This window comes from Eleutherodactylus coqui, unplaced genomic scaffold, assembly GCF_035609145.1.
Source record: "Eleutherodactylus coqui strain aEleCoq1 unplaced genomic scaffold, aEleCoq1.hap1 HAP1_SCAFFOLD_28, whole genome shotgun sequence".
Classification (NCBI taxonomy): domain Eukaryota; kingdom Metazoa; phylum Chordata; class Amphibia; order Anura; family Eleutherodactylidae; genus Eleutherodactylus; species Eleutherodactylus coqui.
In genome coordinates, this window is record NW_027101783.1 from 137509 (window position 1) to 151586 (window position 14078).

At 44.4% G+C, this 14078-nt stretch overlaps 1 protein-coding gene across 3 annotated transcripts in view; it reads left to right on the forward strand.

Moving 5' to 3' along the window:
* The window catches only part of LOC136591276 (sorting nexin-31-like), a 129683-nt gene that overhangs the window by 107881 nt on the left and 7724 nt on the right, over positions 1–14078 (forward strand). For all 3 annotated transcript variants that reach the window (XM_066588491.1, XM_066588492.1, XM_066588490.1), the window contains 3 exons: positions 1236–1328; positions 4771–4974; positions 10070–10159. In XM_066588491.1, the coding sequence (XP_066444588.1) occupies positions 1236–1328; positions 4771–4974; positions 10070–10159 (387 nt within the window). The remainder of the gene's footprint in view (positions 1–1235; positions 1329–4770; positions 4975–10069; positions 10160–14078) is intronic.

Here is a 14078-nt window from a genome sequence, read left to right on the forward strand (position 1 = left end):
TACAGCTCGCCACGCAAAAAACAAGCCCTTATACGGCCGCGTCCACGGAAAAATAAAAAAGTTATGGCTTTTGAAAAATGGAGATGGAAAAATACGAAAAAATCGCTTGGTCCTCAACGCCAAAATAGGCCATGTCATTAAGGGGTTAATCTATAATACATCTCTATTATGGACATATACAAATATGCTTGCCTGAAAGAGGCCTAACAATACCTTACAAATAATCCCACAACCATCGCTTGGATGGAGACGAGTGTCGTCGTCCCCCACCCCCCTCTGTCCTAGAGAACTTACCTGAAACTTATGGGCAGCTAACCTTATTTAGTGGCCATCTCTATTAACCACACAAGCTCTTCCAGCTACGGAAATAAAAAAAATGGGTTTTTTAGGGTGTGGCTATTGATAACCTATCCTCAGGTAATTGTAAGTGTATATGAGTTTTTTTTTTTCTTTAAGTGCTGCACGTGCAATGACCATCACCACCCACTACATGGATCGGAGGGCTTTGCTTCTGCTCCATACCCTGGATGTTCTTCCAGGAAAACACACTGATCTGGCCTCCTCATAAGCTATCAATGTGTGATCAGTAGCAGTTTGACACCTGGTACAAAGCAGAAAAAAAGGGTAATGGTTCTCCAGTGAGAACTGTAGTCTTTCAATATGTCCCAGAGACAGTGGAGCACTTCTAAGCATGGTTGTGGCCGTTGAATAGGGCTGAGCTGCAGTTCAAGGCACAGCGCCATATGTGGAGAGGTCATTGTGCCTCGATAAATGTTCAATGGGCCATGGCGCTGCAGTCCCTTTATTAGTAGTCTTGGGTGACTGCTGCTATCTCAACTTATTTGAACATTGCTAAAGTTGCCAATGTCAGACTACTATGCTTTCTGCAACTATGCCCCCAAGAGAAGAAAGCTTGAAAAAATGCTTGAAATACATACTCCTGTAAAGAAAAAAAAACAGTTTAAAAACACTCAGAGGAGGAGTTTTTAGAGCTTTAATATGGAACATATTAATCGTGAAACCAAATGACGTTGTCTTGCCTTGGCCGTAATAGTTGGACCTAATCGGTGTCTTAACTTGAGCAACAAAGCCAATACTCATCTGGTTTTATAATCTGTCGGTCCATTTCATTTTTGGGGGTGCAGATGCTCGTAAATGGAGCTGTATGTGAACAGTCTTCATTCATTTAAACCATGCCATATGTTTTTTTAATTGTTTTTTGTATCCATTTACAGGCTGTTCAAGAATTGGAGATGAATTGGTGCAAACCAACAGAACAACAGACAACGGCACTTAAACATTTAATAAAAACAGATAATAAAGTAAAGGTACTTGTCTGCCATAGTCTTGCCTAGAGCTGTACCTCTAGTTGTGGATTGTAGGTCACTACCAAAGGTGTACAATTTGTTTTCTTTCTTTGCTTTGTATTGGAGTTAATGACTTGTGGGTATTCTGGTGGTTTCATATCAGTTGAAATGGGACGATGGCTCTGACTTTTTTTTTTTCTATAAATGTCTTCAGATGAGTTTAATGTTCATCCCTTATTGTTGGGCTGGAATAGATGGTTCTATCTTAATGCCCAGCTGTAGACTATGGACTTTTTAATGTGTTTTGGGGTTAAAGTTGTCCTGATTGGTGTTTGTAGGCCAATCAATAGCTTTTTAGACCAGGATGTCTATATTTTGTTTAGAATTTTTTTATGGTGGTGTCCAGGAAGTTAATCTCCATGAGTGGCTGAATGTCAGGTTTATGGTGGAGTGAAACTAATTGAATCTTTCATGGAATGTTGTTGTTCTTGTTCAGAGTTCATTAATATGATGACTACAATGTCATCAATATAGTGGAAATAGGCCAGTGGTTTGATGGAGCAGGATGCCAGGAAATCGTCTTCCAGTTTGGTCATTGATTGGCGCATTATGGTGCCATTTTACTGCCCATGGCGGGTACAGTGAGTTGAAGATATTGCTTTACTAAAGGAGAAATAGTTTGTGTTTTGAGAATACATTTTGTGAGTTGAAGTACAGAGTCGGAAGCAATCCGATGAGCCTCGGATACACCCGACAGATGATTAGTGCATCCTCCTGTTTGGATTTTGGAATATGAGGATTCCACATCCATTGTGTCTAGAATGGCATCATAGTGGACATGTGGTTGATAGTTTGTTGAGTAGATTGTTGGTGTCTTAGAGATAGCTGTCTGTATATCTTACCAATGGTTTGATAATGCCCTCTATCAATCATGATTTTTTTTCTGTGGGGGTTGCTATGCTTGAGAGAACTGGTTTCCCTGGGTTGCTGGGTTTATGTATTTTGGAAAGTATGTAGAATATTCCAACTCCCGGGATTCTTGGTATTGAGGACAAAAGTTTTGTAGACTCCACAGACAGACTTCTGATAATCCCTCTCAACTCCCACATGTTTTTGAGTTTGGTCTTGATCTAGTTTGGTGTAGTACCTTCTACCAGTCAGCTGTCTGCCACCTTCCTTCATGTAGTCTGATGTGATCTTGAGGACTTTAGCACCACCTTTATCTGCAGGCCTAAGCCTTTCCAATCCAATTTAGGATTTGGCTCTTTTCTGTACTTAATGTTAAATGTACTTTTACTTCTGTTTATCCAGTATAGTAGACTATCTAAAGCAGGGGTGTCAAACTCATTTTCACCAAGGGCCACATGAGGCTTATGGTGACCTTCAAAGGGACGATTGTAAGACAGTAAAGTTAGGGCCTGTTCACACAAGCGTATTTGCGTACATGTAATATGCAGTGAATAGAAGCCATTGATTTCAATGAGTTCATTCACATGAATGTATATTTTCACACAGCATGACCTATTTTGTTGCGTACTGCGCACCCCAAAAGGCCATTGAAGTGAATGGGTCGCACAAATACGTGGTGAATGCGCAGGAAATCTATGTATTCACTGCATATTTGCTCACCATTTCAGTGGGCCCATCTGTGTTCTTTTTTGCACGCCCAAATACGCAGGCATAAGCGATTTTTCGATTGCGCAAATAAACCGTGTATTCGTGTGATAGAAATAGATTAAGCCCATGTGAACGAGCCCTAATAGTGACGCCTATAGTGGTCGCAGTAGTAACAATGAATCTGATAGTAGCCCCAGTAAAAATCGCAACCCCCCCCACCACAGTGGCCCCACAAGCAATAGCAACCCCCCACCACAGTGGCCCCACAAGCAATAGCAACCCCCCACCACAGTGGCCCCACAAGCAATAGCAACCCCCCACCACAGTGGCCCCACAAGCAATAGCAACCCCCCACCACAGTGGCCCCACAAGCAATAGCAACCCCCCCACCACAGTGGCCCCACAAGCAATAGCAACCCCCCCACCACAGTGGCCCCACAAGCAATAGCAACCCCCCCACCACAGTGGCCCCACAAGCAATAGCAACCCCCCACCACAGTGGCCCCACAAGCAATAGCAACCCCCCACCACAGTGGCCCCACAAGCAATAGCAACCCCCCCACCACAGTGGCCCCACAAGCAATAGCAACCCCCCCACCACAGTGGCCCCACAAGCAATAGCAACCCCCCCACCACAGTGGCCCCACAAGCAATAGCAACCCCCCCCACCACAGTGGCCCCACAAGCAATAGCAACCCCCCCACCACAGTGGCCCCACAAGCAATAGCAACCCCCCCACCACAGTGGCCCCACAAGCAATAGCAACCCCCCCACCACAGTGGCCCCACAAGCAATAGCAACCCCCCCACCACAGTGGCCCCACAAGCAATAGCAACCCCCCCACCACAGTGGCCCCACAAGCAATAGCAACCCCCCCACCACAGTGGCCCCACAAGCAATAGCAACCCCCCCACCACAGTGGCCCCAGTAGCAATAGCAACCCCCCCACCACAGTGGCCCCAGTAGTAATAGCGAACCTTCCCCGCCCCCTCAGTGGCCCCAGTAGCAATTGCGAACCCACCCATTCCCCCCTCAGTGGCCCCCTAGTAGCAATAGCGAACCTCCCCCGCCCCGTCAGTGGCCGCCCAGTAGCAATAGTGACCCCCCCCCTTTAGTTGCCCCAGTAGCAATAGCGACCTCCCCCTCAGTAGTATTAACCCCCCTCAGTAATAATAGTTCCCATCCGCCAACTGTAATACTTGCCTCCTCCTCGCTGTCAGCGCTGCTCCCCCTTCTGCTCGCGCTGAGCCTGGGTGCACTCTGACATCAGTGTTTGCGCCCGGAACGCTTCCTGCCAGAGTCCTCCCCTTTGGAACTGAGGAGCAGGGGACTCTGGGGAGAAGGATCCCGGTTGCAAACTGACGTCAGAGTGTGCGCCGGGATCAGCGCTTAGGCGTGATTACCAGCTAGGGTGACGCAGCTTCCGGCTGGTAATCGCTACAGTCAGTGGTGAGCCGCTGACAGCACGCCGCGGGCCACGTAAAATGAGGCAGCAGGCCGGATTCGGCCCTCGGGCCTTGTGTTTGACACGTGGTCTAAAGGAGTCAATATGTTGGTCCAAAGTGGTCTTTTAGGCAGGTGTGAGTGTCCAGTCAAATTTCTTCCCCCTACCCCCAGTATCTCTTGTGTTTTGGTTGTTTATTCCTCTTTATCATGAAAGAGCTTTCACACAACTAGGTCTTGTTCATAAAGTGCAACTTTTTAAAGCCATATAATTTCTCCTGTGTTCATCATCTGCTTGAATACACACCATGAGACATGTGGATAATAATAATTTTGGGATGAATCTTACAGTTATGCGATTGATAGTGTTATATATCGAGATTCTTTCTACTTTGTATTGCAGTTCTTGGAATTGATGCAACAAGTGGAGCATTACAACTATCAGAGGTTGGACCCTTGTTCCTCAGATTACTTAGATGGCACCACCATGGTCACAGTGTCTGTGGGAAACGATGAACTATACTGCAGCTTTCAGACGTCTGACAACAAGAGTGAAATTATCCGTTTTCATATTAGTAAAGTTACTCGCTGGCATGTCATGCATTATGTAAGTAGTATCCTCTAGGTGGAAAAGCTTTCATGGGTGGTTGATGTTGGCTAGGATAAATGAAACGCAACATTATAAGGCCTTGCCCACTTTGTCCTGCAACATGACAGCTCTATGGTCTGCAGATCTGCTATATGGGGTCCATTGCTTGAGATATGCCTCCATGAAATACCATAGTCTCCCTGAGAGACAATGAATTCGCATGAAGTTTCCATATGGTGGCACTTGGTGTTCCTATTGGTCCGTTATATGGATCTGTAGGGACTCCATGCGCTGTCATATACAAGGTCAGTGCATATGGCTTTATCGTATGCAGGAACCTTTATTGGTTGATAAACCAATGTGTAAAATGAGCAAAACTGTAGTAAAAGTATTTCAGTAGCTAAAGAGATCAAGACTGGTTTAAAGATGTTTAATGAAACGGGTTTAGCTGCTCATTAACCTTAATACACTCCCAGATTAGTTTAGTTCTCCATAAAGGATGAGCGTCATCTGGGTGTGTTACACTGAAATGAGTCGACCTGCTGTTTGAAACCCTTTCAGCATCTCCATGCATCGTATTTATATGTTCCCGGACTACCTCTTCCCCTTGCAGAGAGGGGCAGCATATACCAGCCGGGGCGTAAAAACCCGACTGATATATGCCTGTCTGAATAAGCCCTAAGGTTGAATACACCCGAGCGGAAATTCTACAGTGATATTGCACACGGAATTTCTGCCGTTGCATGCTGCAATAGGGTTGTGGACAGCTGCGATTTCGACCGCAAAAAACTTGCGCGATAACAAAATCGCGGTATGTCCTATTTCAGCGCGAGCCTCGCTGAAGGCACCGGCTCTGCATTGCACATGTGCGGCTGTGCACCAGCTGGCACATCCGCAGATCAGAGCGAATACACCAGACAGGTAAGCCGCGGGTCACTGCAGGCGCATGGGTCGCATCCTGCTGCGAAAATCTTGCATTCGACCCAGCCGTCTGCATTCACCATATAAGAACTCTAGTGTTCATATTATGGGAAGATATATATTTGAAGGAGATGAGCATGTAGAGTCTGTATGGGTAGACATACATGGAGGGAAACCCGGTAATCCTCTGTGTTTTCTATAGGCTACCAAATGTATCAGAAGCCAATGAGGTAGTTATGGGGGACTTGACTATCCGAAAGCTGCAGATCTCACAAAGGAAACAAGTTTCTGTCAATAACTAAAGATAATTACCTTACCCAAGCTTTACGGGACCCAAGAAGATTGACGGCCATTTTGTACTTATTAACAAACAGACCTGATAGAATATTAACAGGGGTGCAGGCTGGGGGGCACCTGGGAAATAGTGACCCTAATATAATCTATTTTCACTTGTTTTCAATAGGGAGTTTTATCAGGGAGCTGCAAAAATACTAAACTTTCGGAAGGCAAAGTTCAATTAGCTTAGAGATGACTGGTATAATGATAATGTCCTCAGAAATAAGAGTACAGACAATAAATGCGGAACTTTTTAAAACTATCTTAAATACTCTGGTTAGGCATAGGAGAAAAACAATATGGCTCAAAGATGTAATGGGGCAATAACCAACGAAGAAGCGTTTAGACTCCTTGCCAAAGAGTAAAATTAACCCTAAACTGTTGTTCAGCCATATAAATAGTAAAAAGATTAAAACCTAAAGTAGTGGCCCCTTAATGCCACAGGACGTACGTTTTATGCCCTGGCAAGGTGGTAGTTAAGGTAACAGGATGTAAACTTATATCCTGTGGATGGCCCGTGCCATTCCGCAGAGGGAGATGGCTATGACTGATAGCCGGCCTCCCACTGCAATAGCAGGCATCGATGAGAAGACCCATCTCCCTCTCTTAATCCCTTACATGCCGCGATCAATGTATATAGCAGCATGTAAAGGGTTCACAGAGGGGAGGGTTCATTCCTATGGAGCCTTTGGTGTGCAAAGGCGCACTAAAATAAAGCATGCTGCTTGTGTGGTTTTTTTTGTTGTTGTTTTTTTCAATTTATGGGTGTGAAATGTGCACACAAAAATGAAGATGAGAATGAACCCATTGAAATTAACAGTTTCTATTCTCTGCATATTGCGTACACAAATACATCCGTGGGAAGCCGCCCTAACACTGAAAAAAAAAATCTAGCGCAATTTATGTTTTCTGTCTCTCCCAAAAAATTCAAAGTTTTTTTTTTTCCATAATACATTTATATGTTACCAAAAATGGTACCAATAAAAAAACTACAGTTTGTCATGCAAAAAAAAAAACAAGCCTCATATGGCCATGTTGATGGAAAAATAAAAACCTTTATAGCTTTTGAGAAGTGAAGAAGAAAATTTCCCATAAAATTGTTGCATCCGTAAGACCAAAATAGGCCATGTCCTTAAGGGTTAAAAAGTAATGAGGGAAAAAATTTTGTGGAGGGTGATAAGAAGGCAAGTCTGTTTTTTCGACAGTGTATTTATACTCTCAGGAAAATTAAATATAAGGTGAAATGCAGAGTTATAAAGTAAACTCTCTATTAAATGTCACACTTTAAACCAGGAATCAGTTCAGAGCTGTCTTAAAAAGATTAACCCTTTGCAATTCAATTTTGGATTCAAGGTTTCCAAGGGGGCTTTCTCTTTCTGCCATTATACAATGACGCCATCTGCTGGCTAGAGCCAGTACTGCGATATGGGACATGCTGGAGAGGCCCCTGGACAACAGAACGGCCAGTAATATACAGTAAGAATACCCTGCCGGATGTCTTCAGACATCGGAGCTGTACAGCGTTCAATCAGAATGTCTTCAGACATCACAGTGGATTGGAAAGGGTTAAAATGGACAAATCGCCAGGTCCCAGTGACCTACACCCCCGGAATTAAGTAGTGTGGTATTGTTATATTGAAGAAATTTATTTTACTGTGGTCTTTTTCACTGGATTGGCGCATTGCAAATGTGGTGTCAATATTCAAAAAGTAAACCTGGAAACTATAGGCCAGTAAATCTAAAGGCCTATATAGTCACCACAATGATCGCTTAAACAACAGTCCGAGTGACAGCTTTGAGCGATCACTTTGCATAATCTACTAAGTAGCTACTCAGCTACTTAGTAGCTTATTAGCGTGCAAATAAAGCCTTTCAATGCATGCAGATAACAGCTGGGGGTCTGTTATCTGCATTCAGCTCCATTGTTCTCCAATGGGTCTGCAGTTGAAAGAATGCTATCAGCGCTATCTGTGGAGAACTCCGCGTGCGGTCCTGATGAGCAGGAACGAGTTTTCAAGCTGGCTTGAAGTCGGCGATGAATGAATAGTGCACGATGGGCGCGTTTTTAGACGCAGCGATTATCGCTCAAAAGATGGCTTTTGAGCGAATTTTGAGTGATATTCGTTGTCTAAATGAGCCTTAACTTCTATTGAAAAAAAAATGTCTGAGGGTTAGGCTAAATTAGATGGATTTGTCTTTTTTTATGTTTTCCCAACCTTAAACACTGTTACTGTGGCAATACCATGACAGGATATTCCTCATCAAAGTACTGTTTTATGCCCACAAGGCAATAGCCCTGCGCTGGATGGCTAGGCGCCCACCGACACTCTTAAAATGGCAAAATATTATAAACACCGTATTACCATACGAGAAAATAGTTTACAAAAACAGAAAGTGCCCAGAAAAATTCGACAAGGTGTGGGGCAGATGGTGCGGATCCACAACTACAGTCCCTACATGAGACCAGTTCCAAAACCTACTAAGGGAAGTATTAACCAGACCTACCCGGTAAAAACACGAGTACAACTCAACTCCACTGACAATATGAGCGAATGTACTAACAAAATGTGTTCACTGCTTATGTATGTCAATGTAACGTATTTAAACCTCGACCATATAACTGCAAAGAGCCTGTGATGTATCAAAAGTTATTTATTCATTTATTGTACAAAATGCATACTATTCAATAAAACGAGTTTAAAAAAAACAAAAACAAAACACTTACTGTATCTCGTAAATGGCTCCCTGGAACCTCCTCCTGGAGGAGGTTCCATTATATTATGGGCATATTTCAGAGGAGATACAGTTGGTGCCTGACTAAAAATCAAAGCAATCATAGGCTCCAAGTGCTGCCACGACATTCTGGTGCACCATGTCTTATTGGTCATGATTTCACACTACAGTTAGAGAATAGAGATGAGCGTGCATACTCGTTAAGGCGATTTACTCGAGAGAGCATCGCCTTTTTCGAGTACCTGCTGGCTCGTCCCTTAAGATTCGGAGGGGGGGGGGGCGTGGGGGTGAGCCGGGGGGGTTGCGGAGGGGATCGGGAGGGAGAGAGAGATCTCTCTCATTCTCCACCCCGCTCCCCTGCCCCCCCCCCCCCGAATCTTCAGGGACAAGCCAGCAGGTACTCGAAAAAGGTGATGCTCTCTTAAGTAAATCGCCTTAACGAGTATGCTCGCTCATCTCTATTAGAGAACAATCTGAAACATACCTCCTGTCTTCATAAGAAGTATGTTCACTCAGAAGAATGACTAGAGGTATTGATTTAACCACCAATATAGAAGTTCAATTGGATTGCAAAGTAACCTTTGGGAGTAGCTACAAGAGAAGTGGTCAGTACTTGGGGCTGAAACCTTTAGACAAGTTGACCAACAGAATGCTGCATGTTTGCACTGCTGTCATCACTACCAAGAGAGAAAACATTAGGGAATCAAGGTTCATCCGTTTGTAAAAATATAAATAAGTACAAATCTTATCTGCCTAAATAAATCTGTATTTGTGTTAAACTACGGCAGCTTTTGTTCCATTTAAAAGGACTTGGGTGGTGTATTAACATTAATGAGCAGAACTGTAAAAAATGTTTTACGTGAATGACTAACTGGTTAGGACCCCAAAATGAGTGTCTCCAGGCTTCCAAACTACTGTTACTCTTTTCAGCACACCATGCCAGGAACAGAGACCTGCCGAAACGAAGACTTAGAAATCTACTAAAATGGAGATTAGTAAAATTACAGAAATTGTACCCATTCAGGAGTTCTGTCCCAGTTCAGTTTTTGCGACTTTAGGCAAATGCTATAATGTAACCTCTGGATGTAAAGGAGAAATGTGATGTGATTTACTTATTTTTCAGCAACCAAAAAAGACTAACGACCAACAGGAGTTCAAATTTGGGTACATGGATGACCAGTTCCTGAACTGGATTACAATAAGGACAAACCAGGTGTGTTGGGGAAGGGGGTCAACACAATGGAGAGTCTGTAGAACACAGGGTGGTGGGGAGCAGCACATACACTTCCATACGTACTGTCAGAGTGTGTATATCGTAGAAATGGATGAAGATAAAGTGTTCATTATGTAATACGGCGTATGCTTTCCATGGGTTTTCTGGACGTGGCCACAGATGGCAGCATTGCCCTTGGAACAACCAAAGTTTACAATGTTGCTGAAGCTTAAATGTAAATGATTGCCCCAAACATTCTAAGTGTAGTTCTGTTGTAATACATACAGCAATATTGAAGTGGGGTTATCGAGTAACAGGACAACCCACTTTTAGATGTAACCATTTACAATATTCCCAAAGGGTTCTGGCATCATTAGAAAATACCAATACATAAATTGCAGTGAGGTGACCGGGTCACTTATTTCTTGTCTGTTTAAATGGATAACAAAGATTTTTATTTTTCCAATCCATGAATGTTCATCACGGTATAACGGGGGGGGGGTTTCACCTCTCCTATTGTGTGGGACAAGACGTTCAATAGGTTCATGGCCCTTATTTGTCGCCAAATGCACTTATTCACACAGGCATATGAAAGTTGCATTTGAGATTCTGGGGCTTAACTTGCATCGGACAGCGAACGCACAGTGTCCATGTGCTGTCTGATCCCTGTGGGTAGCGGACATGCCGTATCCAAATCTTGATACGAACCAGAATAGGACATGCAGCGATGATAAAAGATATTGGGGGGGATTTATGAAGGTTTTACGCCGAGGGCTGCTTGCACATGAAGATTGAGACCTTTAAGCCTTCTGCACCAGCCAGGAGAAGGGCATGGTCATACCGACAGATTTATGCATACACCATGTATTAGGGGATATTCTACTAAGCCTGGGACAGGCAATGCTGGGTTTAGTAAATTTACCTAATTGTAACAAAAGACAGCGTCAATGGGCAAATTTAATTTGTGGAAATAAGGACTGTGGAAGAACAGGACTGCAGACGATGGGATACACATATGATGGCGGACTACTGGTGACCGTGGAAGAACAGGACTGCAGACGATGGGATACACATATGATGGCGGACTACTGGTGACCGTGGAAGAACAGGACTGCAGACGATGGGATACACATATGATGGCGGACTATTGGTGGCCATGGAAGAACAGGACTGCAGATGATGGGATACACATATGATAGCGGACTACTGGTGGCCGTGGAAGAACAGGACTGCGGACGATGGGCTACACATATGATGGCGGATTACTGGTTACCGTGGAAGAACAGGACTGCGGATGATGGGATACACATATGATGGCGGACTACTGGTGGCCATGGAAGAACAGGACTGCAGATGATGGGATACACATATGATGGTGGACTGCTGGTGAAACATCCAGCGCGAATATCCAGGAATATCTCATCGCAGGAAATCGCAGAAATGTAGTTTCATCGACCTCTCAATGAAGAAACCTTTCTGAACTTGTGAAGAATACGCTCACTTCTGTTTTTTTAACACTTGGTTGTAACATGAGCATCAGATTGTAGGACCTGCAGTCATTGTGGATGAAATTCCAGATTGTCTTGGTGATGTAAGTGATGAACAGAATGATTGATGTCACCAGGAAATAAGGACTGTGGAAGAACAGGACTGCGGACGATGGGATACACATATGATGGCGGACTACTGGTGACCGTGAAAGAACAGGACTGCAGACGATGGGATACACACATGATGGCGGACTACTGGTGACCGTGGAAGAACAGGACTGCGGACAATGGGATACACACATGAGGGCGGACTACAGGTGACCGTGGAAGAACAGGACTGCGGACAATGGGAAACACACATGATGGCGGACTACTGGTGACCGTGGAAGAACAGGACTGCGGACAATGGGAAACACACATGATGGCGGACTACTGGTGACCGTGGAAGAACAGGACTGCGGACAATGGGATACACACATGATGGCGGACTACTGGTGACCGTGGAAGAACAGGACTGCGGACAATGGGAAACACACATGATGGCGGACTACTGGTGAAACATCCAGCGCAAATGTCCAGGAATATCTCATAGCAGGAAATCACAGAAATGTAGTTTCATCGACCTCTCAATGAAGAAACCTTTTTGTTTTTAATCGTGTTCAATGCTTCTTGGGATTTATCTTCAGATTTTAATTGGCAGCCATTACATGTATAATGCAATGTGTGTCCATGTATACATTTATATGGTGTAGCAAGCTGGGTGCACTTGCCTGCGGATCGCCAACTCTCAGACCGGAATGGGCACAGATCACGTAGAAGTACTCTCTGGAGAGACAGATTTCCTTTAAACCTGGCTCCTGCCAGTCTTTATTCACAGTACAACCAACATAAACAGAGTTCATATAACGTTCTTCAACAAAACATAAAAGTCCACGTACACACCCCACCTGGGTGTTAAGGTTAGGGTGGTCGTCCCTGTCGGGCTCTGGCCTTTCCTAGGCCACCGGCCTGCCGCAGCTTAACTCTGCTGCACAGGTCCTCTCTGGCTCTCTCAGCCAACATCTCTCTGGGTGTAGCAGGAATGTACCCTTATATCCAACTTCCTGACCACACCTATGGGCGTTTTCCCTTTTCTCAGGCACCAGAATGCCCGTCTGTTGCCCCCTACAGGCCATTCTCTGTAGTGCACCTCTACAATGGACAGATGTCCTATCTTAATAAGCAGACCTGATAGATTCTGAAAATTTTTATTAGTTTTTCTCTATGACCCCAAAATACCCCCAAAAGTTCTAAACTTTCAGTCACCAAAATTGTGTTTCTCAGTGATGGGATCATGTTGACAAAACTGCATCAAACTGCTGCCTGGCTTGGAGTAAGCTCTTTGGGGTTTGCGAGTGCCATATAGGATAAAGTCATAAACCCAAACTACTGAAAACGCATCCTTAAAGACCCCACGCTTACTGAGGACACATGCAGGAAATGCCACATGGTGGAGAAAACAATACAACACACCGCCTCCAATTGCAGCTCTTGGCACAAACAGATTATTTGCACAGACATCATCAAATAGCAAATGTAATCCACCAAGAGCTTGTAGACAAACTGAGGCACTCATATTCCATACTACAAATACACTCTGCACACAGTCCAAGAACACAACACCTACTACAATTCAGCCATAGTCGTAGACAAAACAATCCACCACAACAGACCAGATATGACACTCATTGACAAACATAGCAAAACCTCATACATCCTAGACAGACCTAATAAAATACATACACTGAGAGAACCAATAAATACACTGCACTTGCGCAGGAGATGAGACGCCTGTGGAGGATGGATGGGGTACTTGTTGTGCTTGTCGTTCTTTCTACCACTGGGGTTGGACCACATGCACTACACAAGTCTACAAACTTTACATCTAGACAATATATTCATGTTGCTGCAGAAAGCAGCCAGATTAAATCCATGTCACATTGTCAGGAAGTTTCTAGTCCTTGATGCTCAAACACGCAGCGGAGGGGTAGAGAAAGGCCTTGTCACTGGGATCTGACATCTTCTCCCCTAGGGGTAGCTCGGGACTCGACCAAGCTACTGCTGGGGGAGATCATAGAGGTAGTAACCGGGGGCTACCTTAAGTCCAGTTGTCACTTGTGACGCCACTGTTCCGTCCTCTGTGGCGGATCGTCCAGAGGAAATAAAGTAGTCTACACACAGGGCAACTTTCTGAACAAGAAGCGGGAATGCTCAGCTCTGTCTGTTTTACTGCATACCTCTTGAACATTAAATTTAAACAAACCGTTCTAGTGCAGGAACAACAAGCCAAAGTGGTGTAACAGGGAGGATTCTCAGCGCATCAGAATATTCCACAGTCCAAGTTATCTGTGAAGTACCTCTCCCAGCTCTCTGTCATCACTCACTCTGCT